Below are 13,722 nucleotides of genomic sequence, written 5' to 3' on the forward strand. Positions count from 1 at the left end.
GGTAATTTCTTCTTTCACAAAATAAGTCTCCTTTCTCATAAGAACTAAAACAAAAAATGATCTTTTATGTAATCAGGTTTAGAAAGCCAAGATTTACCTTGAATAATGCTATAACAACTGAGAAAAAACTCATAAATGCTGTTGCAAATATCAAAGGTCTTGAAAGGACAGCTGGTCTTCTGTATACATAAGTCTGAAAATTGAAATACTTTCGTCAGGAAATGAGAGGAGCAGCAGAAATAAAGATGATCCAGGAAGTCTACGACTCCATACATATTTCCACATGAACTGGCAAATCACAACAATTTTTCGTTTCCCCCCTTTTTTTCATAAATGAAGTCTAAACATCACAATAACAGATGCAAATTTTTTGGTCCTTATCAACTACATCATACTTGGTCTGACATTCATAGTATTTGATATTTAGGACTCCATATGGCACAGTAAATACTTCAACTCTATACATTCTCTGTGGACAAAACGAAAAGATAAGCATAAATTGCAGAAATAGCAAAGACCTGAATATGCAAATAAAAGGCTATCTGAACTATCACCGCCCGTACAGCAAAGATGCACAATGCAGCAACCACAGCAAATCTCTTCCATCTCAAAAGTGGTAGCTGAAAATGTAGAAACATTTTGGAAAGCACCAATTAGAAACCTTTCCTGCCATATCATACACATTGCTTACCCTCTCTCTAGCTTCATTTCTGACATGTCACATTTATTCCTACCACTTACTGTCGTGCACTCTTGAAAGCAATTACAATTACATGTGGAGATGAATTTTCACTGCAACGCAATTAAAATTGCAGTAATATGATTTCCAGTAAGCCAGAAAATGTAGTTATTTATGGCATTATTTATTCTTCCTTTTTTATCAAATTGTAACAACACAGCCACAACTAATGAAACAAGTGACAAAAAACAGAGATCTGAGATGATAGTACAAATCACAACTATCAGGGCGAGAGTGGATTTGCAGGAGGAATTCTCTAACACTCTTTTGAGTTTTGAACGTAAATGGAGGTAGAACCACAGAAGAATCTATGTTAATTTTATAAAATTGTTGCATGAGAAATAAAGTTGTAACTTTTACCTTCTTCATCCAAAATTATATAACATTCTTTCCATTTTGAGATGTCCCAAAAGGTTTGACACCACTCCACTTCTTTAACAACTTTACAATAATTTAGATTACTTAAACTAGTCAAATTTTAAACTTTAATGTGATGTTTTCTGTATCAGACTAACTTCTCAACAACTACTTTAACAGTTACTTCCACTACTTTTGATATTATAGACAAGTTAAATTAACGTTTAAACTCCCTGTCCAGTCAAGTACTGTTATATAAAATGGGATAAAGGAAGTATTAAGTTGGAGATATTCTTTCAACTGGTAAAGACAGACCATGGAAAAAAATAAGATAGGCCGATGACCCAGTCACTTTTTTTTTTTTTTTTAAATTTATGACAAGGGAAATTGCCCGCAAAGCAGACAGGAGAGATAACCCGAACTAGAGAGATACAACTCTCTGATTAAGGAACTAAACTACAAAAAAGATAATACAGATCAGCTGTTTCCTACAGAACCAGGGGCAGAACATAGTAATCATTTTCTCATATAGGTCACCGAACCGAACTGATGATTAATGGCTCTCCCCTTTGAATTTGATTAGCTTCCAATGGTTCCGAGAGCTTGTGTTCCTATGAGAGGTAAACTGGGGTTCTGACATCAATGGCAAAATCCATTTTCTACGTGTTCCTAAGGTGAACTGCTATAGTCCTTTAGTTATGTGGTTGACTTGTCTTCCTTTGACATTTTTGAAGCGTCAATTTGATTGCCCTAGAAGTTTCATTTTGTAGTAGTAATTTGGTCTTCAAATTCAGACTTGTATAACTGATAAAGTTCTTTAACTGTTAATGATTCTTCAGCAGATAAATTTGAAGCCAAATAACTTGTTGTGTTCTTTTAAGCTTTCAGAAAATGATCAACTAACTATGTTCGGTCAATAAGATAATAGCTACTGTGCAGAAAAGGAGGTTAACGATACCATCACTCCTGCGGTATTATTTGTCCCCCATTAGTGGGGTAATACAACAGAACCATATAGTAATATGGGTTTATACCCAGCTATGCATATTATGTATATTTTAATACAATCATCTAGTTTACAACCAGATGTCAACCATGATCTGAAGCATAATTAATCCTTGCCACTGTGCAAACGAACTTTCGATGTCAAGATGGAATATTCTAGTGCCTTTTATCTCCACAAACTGACTCTGAACTGTTTATAATTATGATTGCAAGTTTTTTCTATTCTTAACTTACCTGCTATAATGATCAGTCAAGGAAAAAGAAAAAGAACCACTGCAACACTATACACGTTTCCTTTTAGATAACAAAAGGACTTTATGATGTCAAGCTACTCTGTAAAGAACAGCGGTGTTTTTTCTATTTTGAGAGAATAATAAACTATTAATTTTGGTAACCAACAATTAGTGTCGAAAACGAGAACAACTCAACAACTCACATTTAATGAATAGGAAGTTCCCAGTACAAAACTGATGGAAAGAGCCCAAAATAAAGGCCAGGAACCAACGATCCATCCTAGCCAAAAACTCTGAAAGGAGGAGAAGAGTTATTTCTGTAGTCAGGAAATGAGTAAATGAATATCTATGATGGAATTTTAATATTTTTGAAAACGGAAAATGGAAGTTCACATGCTATGCCATGATTCTTTCGATTAACATACAATGAATGTAGAGCAGTAACAGTCAACAAAAAATTAGTCATTGAAGGATAACCACTCAAGTCCCAAGAATTGAGCAACCAATATTTTGGTCTCATTGACTAAGGATGATACCAAGTCTCCTAGTCGGACTACAGGATACTTGAATGAGCTTCATGCTTCATATTCAGAACCATTCTCCCTTTAGGCTCACAAACTTTATTGCTTAGATTTACAATTAGTCACAAGAGTACTCTGCACCTTAACTTCTCAGAACCTTCATATGGAGGATGCTGCTTTTAAGTATTCTAAAGAGTAAAGCGCATAAACATATTGTTCTCCCCAGCAGCAAAAAGTATAACCAAAAGAACCAACCTGAAATAACCAACAGAACCAACCTGAAGCTTACATGTCCAAAACAAACTCTTGAGCAATGAGCATTATATCAGGCAGGATATTTAAAGTCAGACTCTGCTTTAACAGAAAATCCTGTACCCAGACCCCAACGATTCTGAGGGGCAATAGGGATTACAATATTCACTACCCCTAAATCGTCACTACCTTCTAACTTTTCTTCTAAATCCATGAAGATTAGGCTGGGGGATCCTGAAGATAAACGGTGACCAAATATATGAACAACTGCAATATCAGATCCAGAATGCATACTCAGCTTGAGACAAAAATTTTAGTGCTTAAGGGAAGATTTTTTCCATTACCAAGATGGCAAAAGACGACACTATAATCACTCCGGTTTGTGTAGAGTATTCCCCTGATGCCAATGGAAGATATGGCTTGTTTACCTGAAAAGAAACATCTCATAACTTCACATGCCAAAGTAGAAAAAACTGCTGAAAAATAAAAATAATTTATCAACAAAGTAAGAAAAACAAAATATACTCCCAAGAACCTTTTCTTTCAGAGAAGAACATTAATTGCAACAGTTACGTTTCCCAGACAGGATCAGCAAATATTTTATAGTACATCAGGATTACAATGAATTGGCCAATTGCCTAGTGATTAAGGGAAGAATTGCTGTAAGGCTTCTATCAGATAATTTTGACTCACTTATTTTCCAAAACTAAGGATTGATGATGAATACAGTAGGGGAGACAATTTTGAGATACAGGTGATAGAGAGGTAGGCCTTAGTCGTTTCCCTACATAAGTTACTTCACCACCCAACTTCCTCTTAAATCTGCCACCTAGGGATTATAGGCTGCTGGGGAATCGAAAGATGAGTTGCTTACCCCTGGGCACAAGAAGCAAATAACCAAAAGACTAAAACCAACCCCATCCACCCCATTAGAGGTCAATGGCGTTTGTATAAAGTAGATAATCCTTCAGCTTCAGTTGCATAAATTATAGACATATTGAGTGTAAATGTACTGGTTGACAAGCTAGATACTCAAATATCTTCATAAACATTGCGTAAAAGAGCAGTATTCAATAAGTTCCAAATGGCTTCTAATGTATCCCCGATCTCCCAAAGATGAATCCAGGATTTACAATTACCGTGTACAGAGTGGGTGCAGCTTGCAGATAGCGCCCCCCCCCCCCCCCCCTCTTCCCCTTTTTCTATCTTGCAAATACACTCAAACACAAGACACACCCACCTAGCCTGAGCAGAAGACAGTTAGTGGAACCGTATCCTTTGCAGACAGCCTTATCTACCCATGTCTGCTCCCACCGTAGCCCCAAAGATAAAATGACAGAACAAAAACATGAAATATGCGTCCTTGACTAGGCCTTCACGTAGGTAGAGTGAAGCCTGCATAGTTCTGCATTCAGAAATCAGATTCATGGAAACGAAATAGAAAAGTACCTTGTCTATTTCAATATCAGACAGTTGGTTTAAACCAACTATGTAAATGTTCATGAATAGGGCAGCAACAATGGCCTGCAACAATATAGAGACAATCAAAATTCTTGTCATCCCAGATCACATCTTGCGTTGGATCTGAAAATGACCTTTACCTACCTCTAACGTCCCAGTGAAAAATAATGGAGAAAAATCAGAGAACTTCTCAATTGCAAGGAGGGAAACTGAAATTATGCTCAATGCCTGCTCAGAGAAAAGTAATGTAAGTTCACTGTTCTTATACTTTCAATGTATAAAAATTCAAAAACAAAATATATTTGTTAGCATGCATGTTCACGTAATTACACATGAAATTTCCAAACATTATCCGTCAGGCTGATTCTATGAAATTAACATCTTTTGACACCTTCTGGATCAAAAAAGATATTGCTCTAGCTATATCTAATGAAATTCAACGTAGTCAAAGTCAAAGATGCAATAATAATATACTCATTTCTTGGTAAGGCATTACAATATCCACAAACAAATTTGACAAGAATTATAATGACATAAATAAACAAAAAGGAATGGTAGGTTCCACACATTGAGATAGCAACATCATATAACATGGAAACAACTAAGACATGTGCATGTTATGGTGCTCAATATAGGAGTTGTGGACCTAACTGTTCCTATTATGGTATGGGGCCGCGAGAACCTGTAGAAAGCATCTACGGCATCATGCACTGAGTTCCAAGGACTCTTGGAAGGTTGAGATTCAAGAGGGTGTTCCGATGATGCGTGCACCAAAAACCTCTCTTTAAGTTTTTCATGAGCGGCAATAATGCTTCCATCACTGCCTCTAACATGATCTTGCGTCATATACTGCCTTTGCAGCTTCATAGAAGTGGAATAGTGCTTTTCTGGTCTCTTCCATGCTTTACACTTCAAAGCTCGTACTATTGCATGTGAACCTATAATGTCAGAGAGAAATATAATTCAGTGAACAAAATCCAATCTAAATCTCCTCTTGGTACCGCATATTTATTACAGCAGTTTCCTACTTCACAGGTTCTACCTTTGTTGGTAAGTAAACATTAAACACTGGAAATTTAATATACAAAAGCACATTGCATCATCTAAAAGCACAGGTCCTTTTTGCAGTATCATTTTTCTGCTGGTCCCGTCAAAAAAGCAAAACTATATGTCAACATTTCTGCTGGAGCTTCTGCTACCACTCCCCACCACTGTTTTGGTCTCCATAATTTCAAGATATGAAACACCATCTCTTGAATTTCAACCAGCACCAAAACATGATCATGAAAACAAAATTTTCTAGTATTCACCACATATTACCCAGCCAGAGGGAGTTGACAGATGATGATTAAAAATGTTCTCAAAGCAGGAACTAAGTCAGAAAATCGAAATTTAATAATGAACACACAGCTAAGTTCAGCAGCAGAAAGCTTTCACATTGAAAAAGCTTTTGCACATTCTCTACTTGTGAAAATAGGCAAACAACAGAAAAGGCAGGACTTTGATAAGCAAAGAGACAGAACTTTCACAGTGGGACATAAGGGATTACTGTACCACCAGAAAACTACACGTTTTGGATCACAGGGATTCACCAAGACAACAAAACAGGATAGAACTGTTAGGGGTCATTTGGTAGGAGGTATTACAGAAAATAATATTGGTATTAGCTTTGGTATTATTTAATCCTTGTTTGGTAGTGTTTTCAACCTATGTATAACTGTATTAGTTATACACCCTATTCAGTACTATGCTTATACATAGTAAAACATGGCATTAACAATAACAGTAGTATCCCTTTTTTAATACACCCTATTCAGTACTATTTAGAAATTATACAATGCATGTTATTTAATACAATAAAGCAAACAAGGATAAAAATAATGCCAGCATTACTAATACGCCCTTTTTAGTGCTATTCTTATACACCCTACCAAACGACCCCTTAACATTTAACTGTGAAACTAAGAACTTCCGGAGCTATGACTCTGGCACACTGAAATGAAATCAAGATTGAACATGCATCTAATCATTTTTGTTTTTTATACCAAGAATCCCCTAGAACCAATGGTGCACGGCTCAAAACTTGGTGGATAATGGGTCCGCCCCTCTACCCGTCGGCCTTCTCCACTTAACTACCAGGCTTGTGTTTGCGCCTTTGCGGCAGGGTTCAAACTTCAAACCCATGACGAGCGCCTAATCACATCAAGCTTTGCACTCTTACCACTAGACCAAAGCCCGAGGGCTTGAAAATATATCTAATTTAAAAACATTACAAGAAAATCATACCATCCAAAGCTGCAACACTAAAAAAATCCTGCCATTTAAGAAGCCACAAAGAGCAGGTCCTAAATAGAAATGACAATGGATACATACACAAAATTAATTAGCTGTTGACCCTGGAAAAAAAGATTCAAGTTTTACATGCTTCAAGCAAAATACAAATCAACCCCACAAAACCATCAAGAGAAAACTAAACAGCATAAGATTTTTGAACACCCCAATGTGGAACTAAGAACTTCAAGAGCTAGACACCAGCACCTAGAAAAATGAACTCAAGATTGAACATATTTTCCAATTAACAAGAAAACTACATCATGCAAAGCTGAAATACTCAAAAAAGTTCAAGAAATGAGAATGAAGACATATTTAAACAAATTAGTTATAGACCCAAAAAAAAAAAATGTTTACATACTGGTTTTGAGTGGAGAAAACTCAGCTACAACTGGAAATGATGATCTTTGAAAAGACCCAATAAGTAAAGATTCCATTCTTGATTTCTCAATCAGCACAGAGAATCCACTCTACTTTCCACTACTAAATCCTAACTATAAATAGCTAAACTAAAACCAGATTAATTTGTACTAGAAAGTAGAAACTACCACTTCCTCTTTTAGTGAGGTCAATGCATGTGTTGTGTGCTAAGTCTAATACATACCTAATTGTACCAGGTGGCCTACCTGCTTAATATAAGCTTCACAACATGTGATGCTGGTATTTCTTCATCTCAATTTTGTCACATTTAAAAGAAGAAAATCTAGTCGTGTATGTAATTTATTTATGGTGGTAAGTAAAATTTTAGGACTCAAAATTGCATTAACCTCAACCCTAATTTCTTCATCTCAATTTTGTCACATTTAAAAGAAGAATATCTTGTCGTGTATGTAAAAAAGTATGGTTACCTACTGTAAAAACTGATTTTTATTTATTTAATAGTTTTTGGAATTGTAAAAATCACATAATTAAATATTATTTCATTAAATAATACTCCCTCCATCCCAATTTAAGTGTCTTGGCCTTTTTTTTTTTTTTACGAAAAGAGTGTCTCTTCTTAAGCTTTCGTTTGGTCTTAGAGATTTTTAGATTTGTTTTTATCAAAATATCCTTTCGAATTCTTCTTGGTATTTATGACTCGTGGGATGGGTGAAGGCAAACAGGTGGGTTTTGGATCGAATGTAGTGAAATTAGAAGTTTCTAAGTTAAAAAAAACAAAAAAAAGTTTGATCAAAGTCAACATCGGGGGTAAATGGGTTCGTATTGAATTTTCGCCGATTCCATTAGGTTCGGAACTTGGTTTATGATTTAGTCGGGTCGTCGGTTCGGGTCCCGAGGTGTTCGGGTGTGATTTGGGTCATTAGTTGAGAAACTAGCTAATTTGAGGATTTGGAGTTGACCTCGGTCAACATCGGGTCAAGACAACCTCTTTTGGGTGTTTCGAGTACGTGAGCAGGTTCGTAGCATGTTTTAAGACTGAAATGTATATTTGTTTTATGTCCCGGGGGTTCCGGATGTTGGATCAAAAAATAGGAGAAACCAGATTTTCTGGTTTTCTTCATCGCGATGGCAATGGAGGGACCGCGTTCACGAAGGCTTGGGTCACGAGGAGTCGCAATTGCACCCACTTAGCTCGCTTTTGTATAGAAGTGGTAGGGTCTTGGCCAGGTCACGCTGGCACATTGTGATCAAAATGGCCACGTCGCATTCTCGATGGGTAGGGCCGGTTGGGTGGCGTTCATGAGCAGGGTCTCGCGATCGCAAAGAACATTTTGGACATGGGCAGAACTTAAATCCCATTTTGAACCTCATTGTTCATAAATCAATTTTAGTAGTTAGGAAGCTCGAATTTGGGTGATTTCACTGGCATTCTTCAAAATTCGACTTGGGGGTAAGATTCTAATCTTAAACTAAGTATTTCCGTATGATTCCATCCGTTATTTAGTGATTCTTCCATGCTTTGAACTTAGAAAGTTGGATTTTCCATGGAAATGAGTTTCTTGTAAATTATCAAAATGGAGGTCAAATTATGATCGGATTTCAATGATTTTTGAGATTCTTACTTTTTAGACTGTGGATAAGCTGAATTTATGTTGATATTACAGTTTTGACCTTCAGGGCTTGGGATTGGATTTCGGGTTGACTTTTTGGACCCGAAACATTAATATAACAATATTAGTGTCTACGAATTCATTTTCTTACATAGATACTATATTTGAACAAATTGGGCTCTTTCAGAAGCTTAAAAGAAGGGAAAGGTCGAGGATTGACTCTTCTGACTTCGGAATTAAGACAAGTCCTTACTAGACTCTTTATGAAGTGTTTGTGTTGGCTAATGTAATTAAGGGGCGTAATGGAGAATTGGGGTCCTGTACTCATAAGGTGATGAGCACTTGTATGCGTATTGGTGCCATGTTATGGGTAAATCAATGAAGATGGAATAATCTTGTGAAGTAAAGAATGCTAAACTTATGGGCAATAATTGGTAGGGTTAAATCTACTTGTTTGGTATGGTTGTTGATAAAATGGGCTTATGATAGCCATGTTTGTTACTATTTGTGATATTGATTCATTGTGCATTCATAACTCCACATTTCATCTAAATCATGAAAAAGAAACTACCTTTGGCATCTACTTAATATTATGCAATTGCATGTTGTACGCATATCAATTTCATACATTATATGATATCATTGACATGTTACTGATGAATCATGAGGGATGGTCCGTTGTGGAATTGGATATGGTACTGGTTGGAGTGATGATGACATGGTAGCTTATCGGTTGGATGCCCGATGTGATCTGGGAGATCTCGAATTCCGGTTAAGTATATGGACCTCATGAATCCCCCATGGGTCACATGAAACCTACTGCAGAAGCATGTGTATACTGATGCATATTGGCCATTGTATTGCATTGCATTACATTTGCATTGCATACCATTCTTACTTTATTGCATTATCATTATGTGACTCTTATGTGAATTATTGGAAATAACCAAGCTCCTATGGCTTATATGAATTATGAACTTTCTACTCTTAATTACTTAAGTGGTTATAACTGTATAACTGGTTACTAACAAAGTGTGGAGGTAAGTATCTCGTCATTGCTTCAGTTAGGGCCGATCAATGATGTTGTTGAGTACACCTGTTTCCCCGTACATACTCTACACTTGCTGCACCTTTCGTGTGCATATTCTGTTCCGAGTTTGAGTAGTAGACGAGTTCTGGCCAACCGTTGAGGCATTACTTGAAGTTTAGGGTGAGCTGATGGCTGTTCTATAGCACCGGACTCTATTTCTATGTTACTTTTCTGTCTTTACCTTTCAGACAGTATTTGTATTATTTCAGACTGTATTCCGGATTTAGTAGTTTTTGTACTCATGACTTTCAGGTTTTGGGGAGATGTACCACTTAGACTTATTAATATGTTTCCTTCAAATTACGCACTTTTAACTTATGTTGTAAGACTTTAGCTTTTAGTTGGGTTCGCCTACGGGTTTGGATAGGTGCCCTCACAGCACATTGGGATATTTGGGTCGTGAAAATTTCTATATTTAGTAAGTTGACAATTCAATCATCCTACATAGAAAGTTTATAACCACACGATTCAAATGACATTTTAGTACATTACACACATCTTTAATTTAGGATCACAAGATTTCAAAGTCTCTCTTATTTTCTAAATTCCGTGCCTAGTCAAACTAAGATGCTTAAATTTGGATGGAGGGAGTATATTTTAGTTATAAAATTAAAATTAAAGGAAAATTTTTTAGTTCTTGAAAATAGTTAGATCCTATTTGCTAATTCACTAAAGGAAGAACATGCAAGCTCAAATAGTGAATGGTGAGCCTAATGGAGCGACTTGATTGTTCATCTCAACATGATAGGATATCATTTGAACCTTTGAAGTTCAACACCTAAATTTAGTTAGGAAGGTAAGATGTGTAGTGAGATTAATTTATCATGTTTTTGCTAGAAACATGTGATATGATCGTGTCTCACCTAATTCTTTCTTATACAAGATCTTCTTGGTTAAATTCATTTATTTTAATTTATGGTGGTAATTAAATATTTAGGACTCAAAATTTACATTCACCTCAACCCTAATTTTTCGAGGTGTAAAAAAGTATGGTTACCTACTGTCAAAACTGATTTTTATTTATTTATTTATTTACTAGTTTTGGAATTGTAAAAAATCACATAATTAAATATTATGTCATTGAATAATATGTTGAAGTTATAAAATTAAAATTAAAGGAAAAAAGTTCAAGTTCTTCAAAATAGTTGATTTTATTTAGCTAAGTTGCTAATTCATGGAGGAAGAACATGTGTCACGACCCAACCAGAGGGCCATGACGGCCACCCGGTGCTAACCCACCCGGGCACCTCTTATCGTACATTCACATTCACATCTAGGTGGACCACATAGCTTATTCATAATTCCTATACATCAACAATATTAATCTCGTTGGGCAACAACACATTTATATCATCATCGACAACAATGCCCATATCCACATACACAACCCGACGAGGCTATCAAAATGATATACAAAATATGAGCCGACAGGGCTGCAAGACATCTATCCATACACAACTGTCTATGAGCCTCTAAGAAGAGTATATCACATCATATAGGCAGGACAGGACCCCGCCATGTGCATATGTATGTACACAAAAGAATAATACCTAAAAGCTGTAGCTCCAGATGAAATGGAGCTCCCCTATGCAGCCCCTGGACAAGAAATCTACAGATCAAGCCTGTCTCCCTGTCCACCCGCGGGCATGACGCAGCATCCACAAACAAAAGCACGTTAGTACGAATAATGTACTGAGTATGTAAAGCATAATCAATATCATAATAGGAGCATAAGAAATAGCGTAAGAAGTAGCATAAGGAATAGCATAAGATAGAAGAATCAGGAGGCAATAGAGCCCTTTGTACCTCTAGTGGCCATCATCATATTTACTTACTCGTCTCTCATAGGGACCTTCCATTTCTAATGCTTACTCATGTCTATACATATATATATATATATATATATATATATATATATATATATATATATATATATAAACTTGTACTTGTATTTGTATTCGTATTTGTACCATACCCGACTATAAAGGTTCGGTGTTTCACATACCCGACCATGATATGACTCGGTGATTATACATACCTGGCCCTACCAAGGCTCAGGGTTATCCGTACCCAACTGCAGAGGTGTGCGCGCGATAAGTACCATACCCGACTATATAAGCTCGGTGTTACATAATAGTCATACATACTTAGACACGTATACATAAAAGTCCATAAGTATCATCAACATGAATACCATCATTGTTTTCGTTACATCTATCCTTAGAGGATCAACTATCATATAAAGGAGGTAATAGTATCGTGAAAGTATCGAGAATCATGAGTTTTGGTAATCTTAGAGATAGAGTCATTTGGAAGACATCATGGAACTCATGAAAGGATATATAGCAAAGGAACTATGCCTTAATGAAAGAAAGGTTGGCCTTACATACCTCTTTGTCTTCTTAACTACTTAACGTTCACCGTCGGATCTTGTACAATCTACATTAGAAGGATTCATACCATGATTAAGCCTAAATGATACTCTTAAATTCAAACTAGAATAATTCATGATCTAATGAAAATGCGGGGCATTTGCCCTATTTCGTCAACTTCCATCATATTACAAAACAACTCCCAAACATCCATAATATACTCACAATATCATAATCAAGTAATCACATTCCATTAAGCCTTCAAAATTCATCCTTATGCTTAACTTATACTAACACTTCACATCCATTCTTAGCACATTTTCATACAATGCTTCCTCATCACCATTACTACCTTCCATAACAAGATTATATCCATATTATACGAGGAATCATGACCCAAGTTAGCTTACTACTCAAAAACATCATAAAAGTTACATTTAGCCCTCATTTTCTACATTCTTCTTCTACCCAAGTTGTTCAACAACCAAGCATCCATGATAACATGAAATAAGCATGAAAACTAATCTTTTATCACATGGGAATGAGCTTTGGAGCAGCTATCAACTTATGTGAAGACCCTAGCTTCAATACTCAAGAATCTCTTGTAGCCTACTAACCCTAGCAAGACTTCTAACACATGGGTACCTTGATTCTTGCCTCTTGATCTTTGTTTTCTCTTGGATTGGGGTGGAATATGCTTGGAGAAGGGTTTTGAGCTCTCAAGACTTGTGGAAGATGAAAAATGAAATAAATGAACAAACATGACCGTATAACACCACCATGGGAAAGTCCCTTTCTGAAATAGGTCAAGTTATACGAACCCCCTTATACAGACCGTATAAAGTTATACGGACCTTATAAGTGGTCGTATAACACCACCATGAAAATGACCCTTTCTGTAAGGGTCATGTTATACGGAACCTCGCATACGGACCGTAAAAAGTTATACGGACCGTATAAATGGCCGTATAACTCCCAGTTATGAGAAACTTCTTCTCGTTGATTCGTTTGACTTCCAATCCTCGTGGAACCTTCTTGGTGTTATACCCCGCATTTTGTACATTCGGATAATTCGAGAAAGTCGTGGCAAGTTAAGGACAAGATCATTTTCAAGAATTATTTTAATGTACGAGTTGTTAGGAATATTATTTATGAACATTGGTGGTATGGAAATATTGAGAAAGGCCAAGGGTAAAAAGAGAAACTTGCAAAATGGCCAATGGAAATAATGTGGAAGGCTGGGGGTAAAATGGTAATTTCACATGGTGTTCAAGAAGCTCCAAAGGGGGCCATAATGGCCATGTGAAGAAAAAAAAAGAATGAAAAAGGATGACCAAACTAAGTCATCCTTAAAAGGATGAAAATTCTAG

At 36.3% G+C, this 13,722-nt stretch overlaps 1 protein-coding gene across 4 annotated transcripts; it reads right to left on the bottom strand.

Annotated features, from left to right (window-relative positions):
* Positions 1–42: 42 nt before the first annotated feature.
* LOC132039578 (homogentisate phytyltransferase 1, chloroplastic) lies at positions 43–7,674 on the bottom strand. Of its 4 annotated transcripts, none has more exons than XM_059430069.1 (8): positions 7,526–7,674; positions 5,220–5,506; positions 4,713–4,796; positions 4,557–4,631; positions 3,452–3,535; positions 2,538–2,627; positions 519–620; positions 43–193 (listed from the first exon to the last, which is right to left on the bottom strand). In XM_059430069.1, exons 2-8 carry the CDS (start codon positions 5,433–5,435, stop codon positions 65–67), a joined length of 780 nt encoding a protein of 259 aa, XP_059286052.1. In that variant the 5' UTR covers positions 5,436–5,506; positions 7,526–7,674; the 3' UTR covers positions 43–64. The 4 variants fall into 4 exon arrangements, with proteins under 4 accessions (XP_059286052.1, XP_059286051.1, XP_059286049.1 ...); XM_059430068.1 differs by having other exon boundaries at positions 7,504–7,659; XM_059430066.1 differs by lacking the exon at positions 7,526–7,674 and adding an exon at positions 7,261–7,497.
* Between the last annotated feature and the right edge of the window lie 6,048 nt (positions 7,675–13,722).

Source organism: Lycium ferocissimum, chromosome 12, assembly GCF_029784015.1.
Source record: "Lycium ferocissimum isolate CSIRO_LF1 chromosome 12, AGI_CSIRO_Lferr_CH_V1, whole genome shotgun sequence".
Taxonomy (NCBI): domain Eukaryota; kingdom Viridiplantae; phylum Streptophyta; class Magnoliopsida; order Solanales; family Solanaceae; genus Lycium; species Lycium ferocissimum.

Coding starts and splice junctions, on each gene's coding strand:
- LOC132039578 (XM_059430066.1), bottom strand. CDS start 7,336: ATGGAATCTTTACTTATTGGGTCTTTTCAAAGATCATCATTTCCAGTT. Junction 5,507..7,260: donor GTTTTCTCCACTCAAAACCA/GTATGTAAACAT, acceptor CTGACATTATAG/GTTCACATGCAATAGTACGA. Junction 4,797..5,219: donor CCCATACCATAATAGGAACA/GTTAGGTCCACA, acceptor TTCTCTGAGCAG/GCATTGAGCATAATTTCAGT.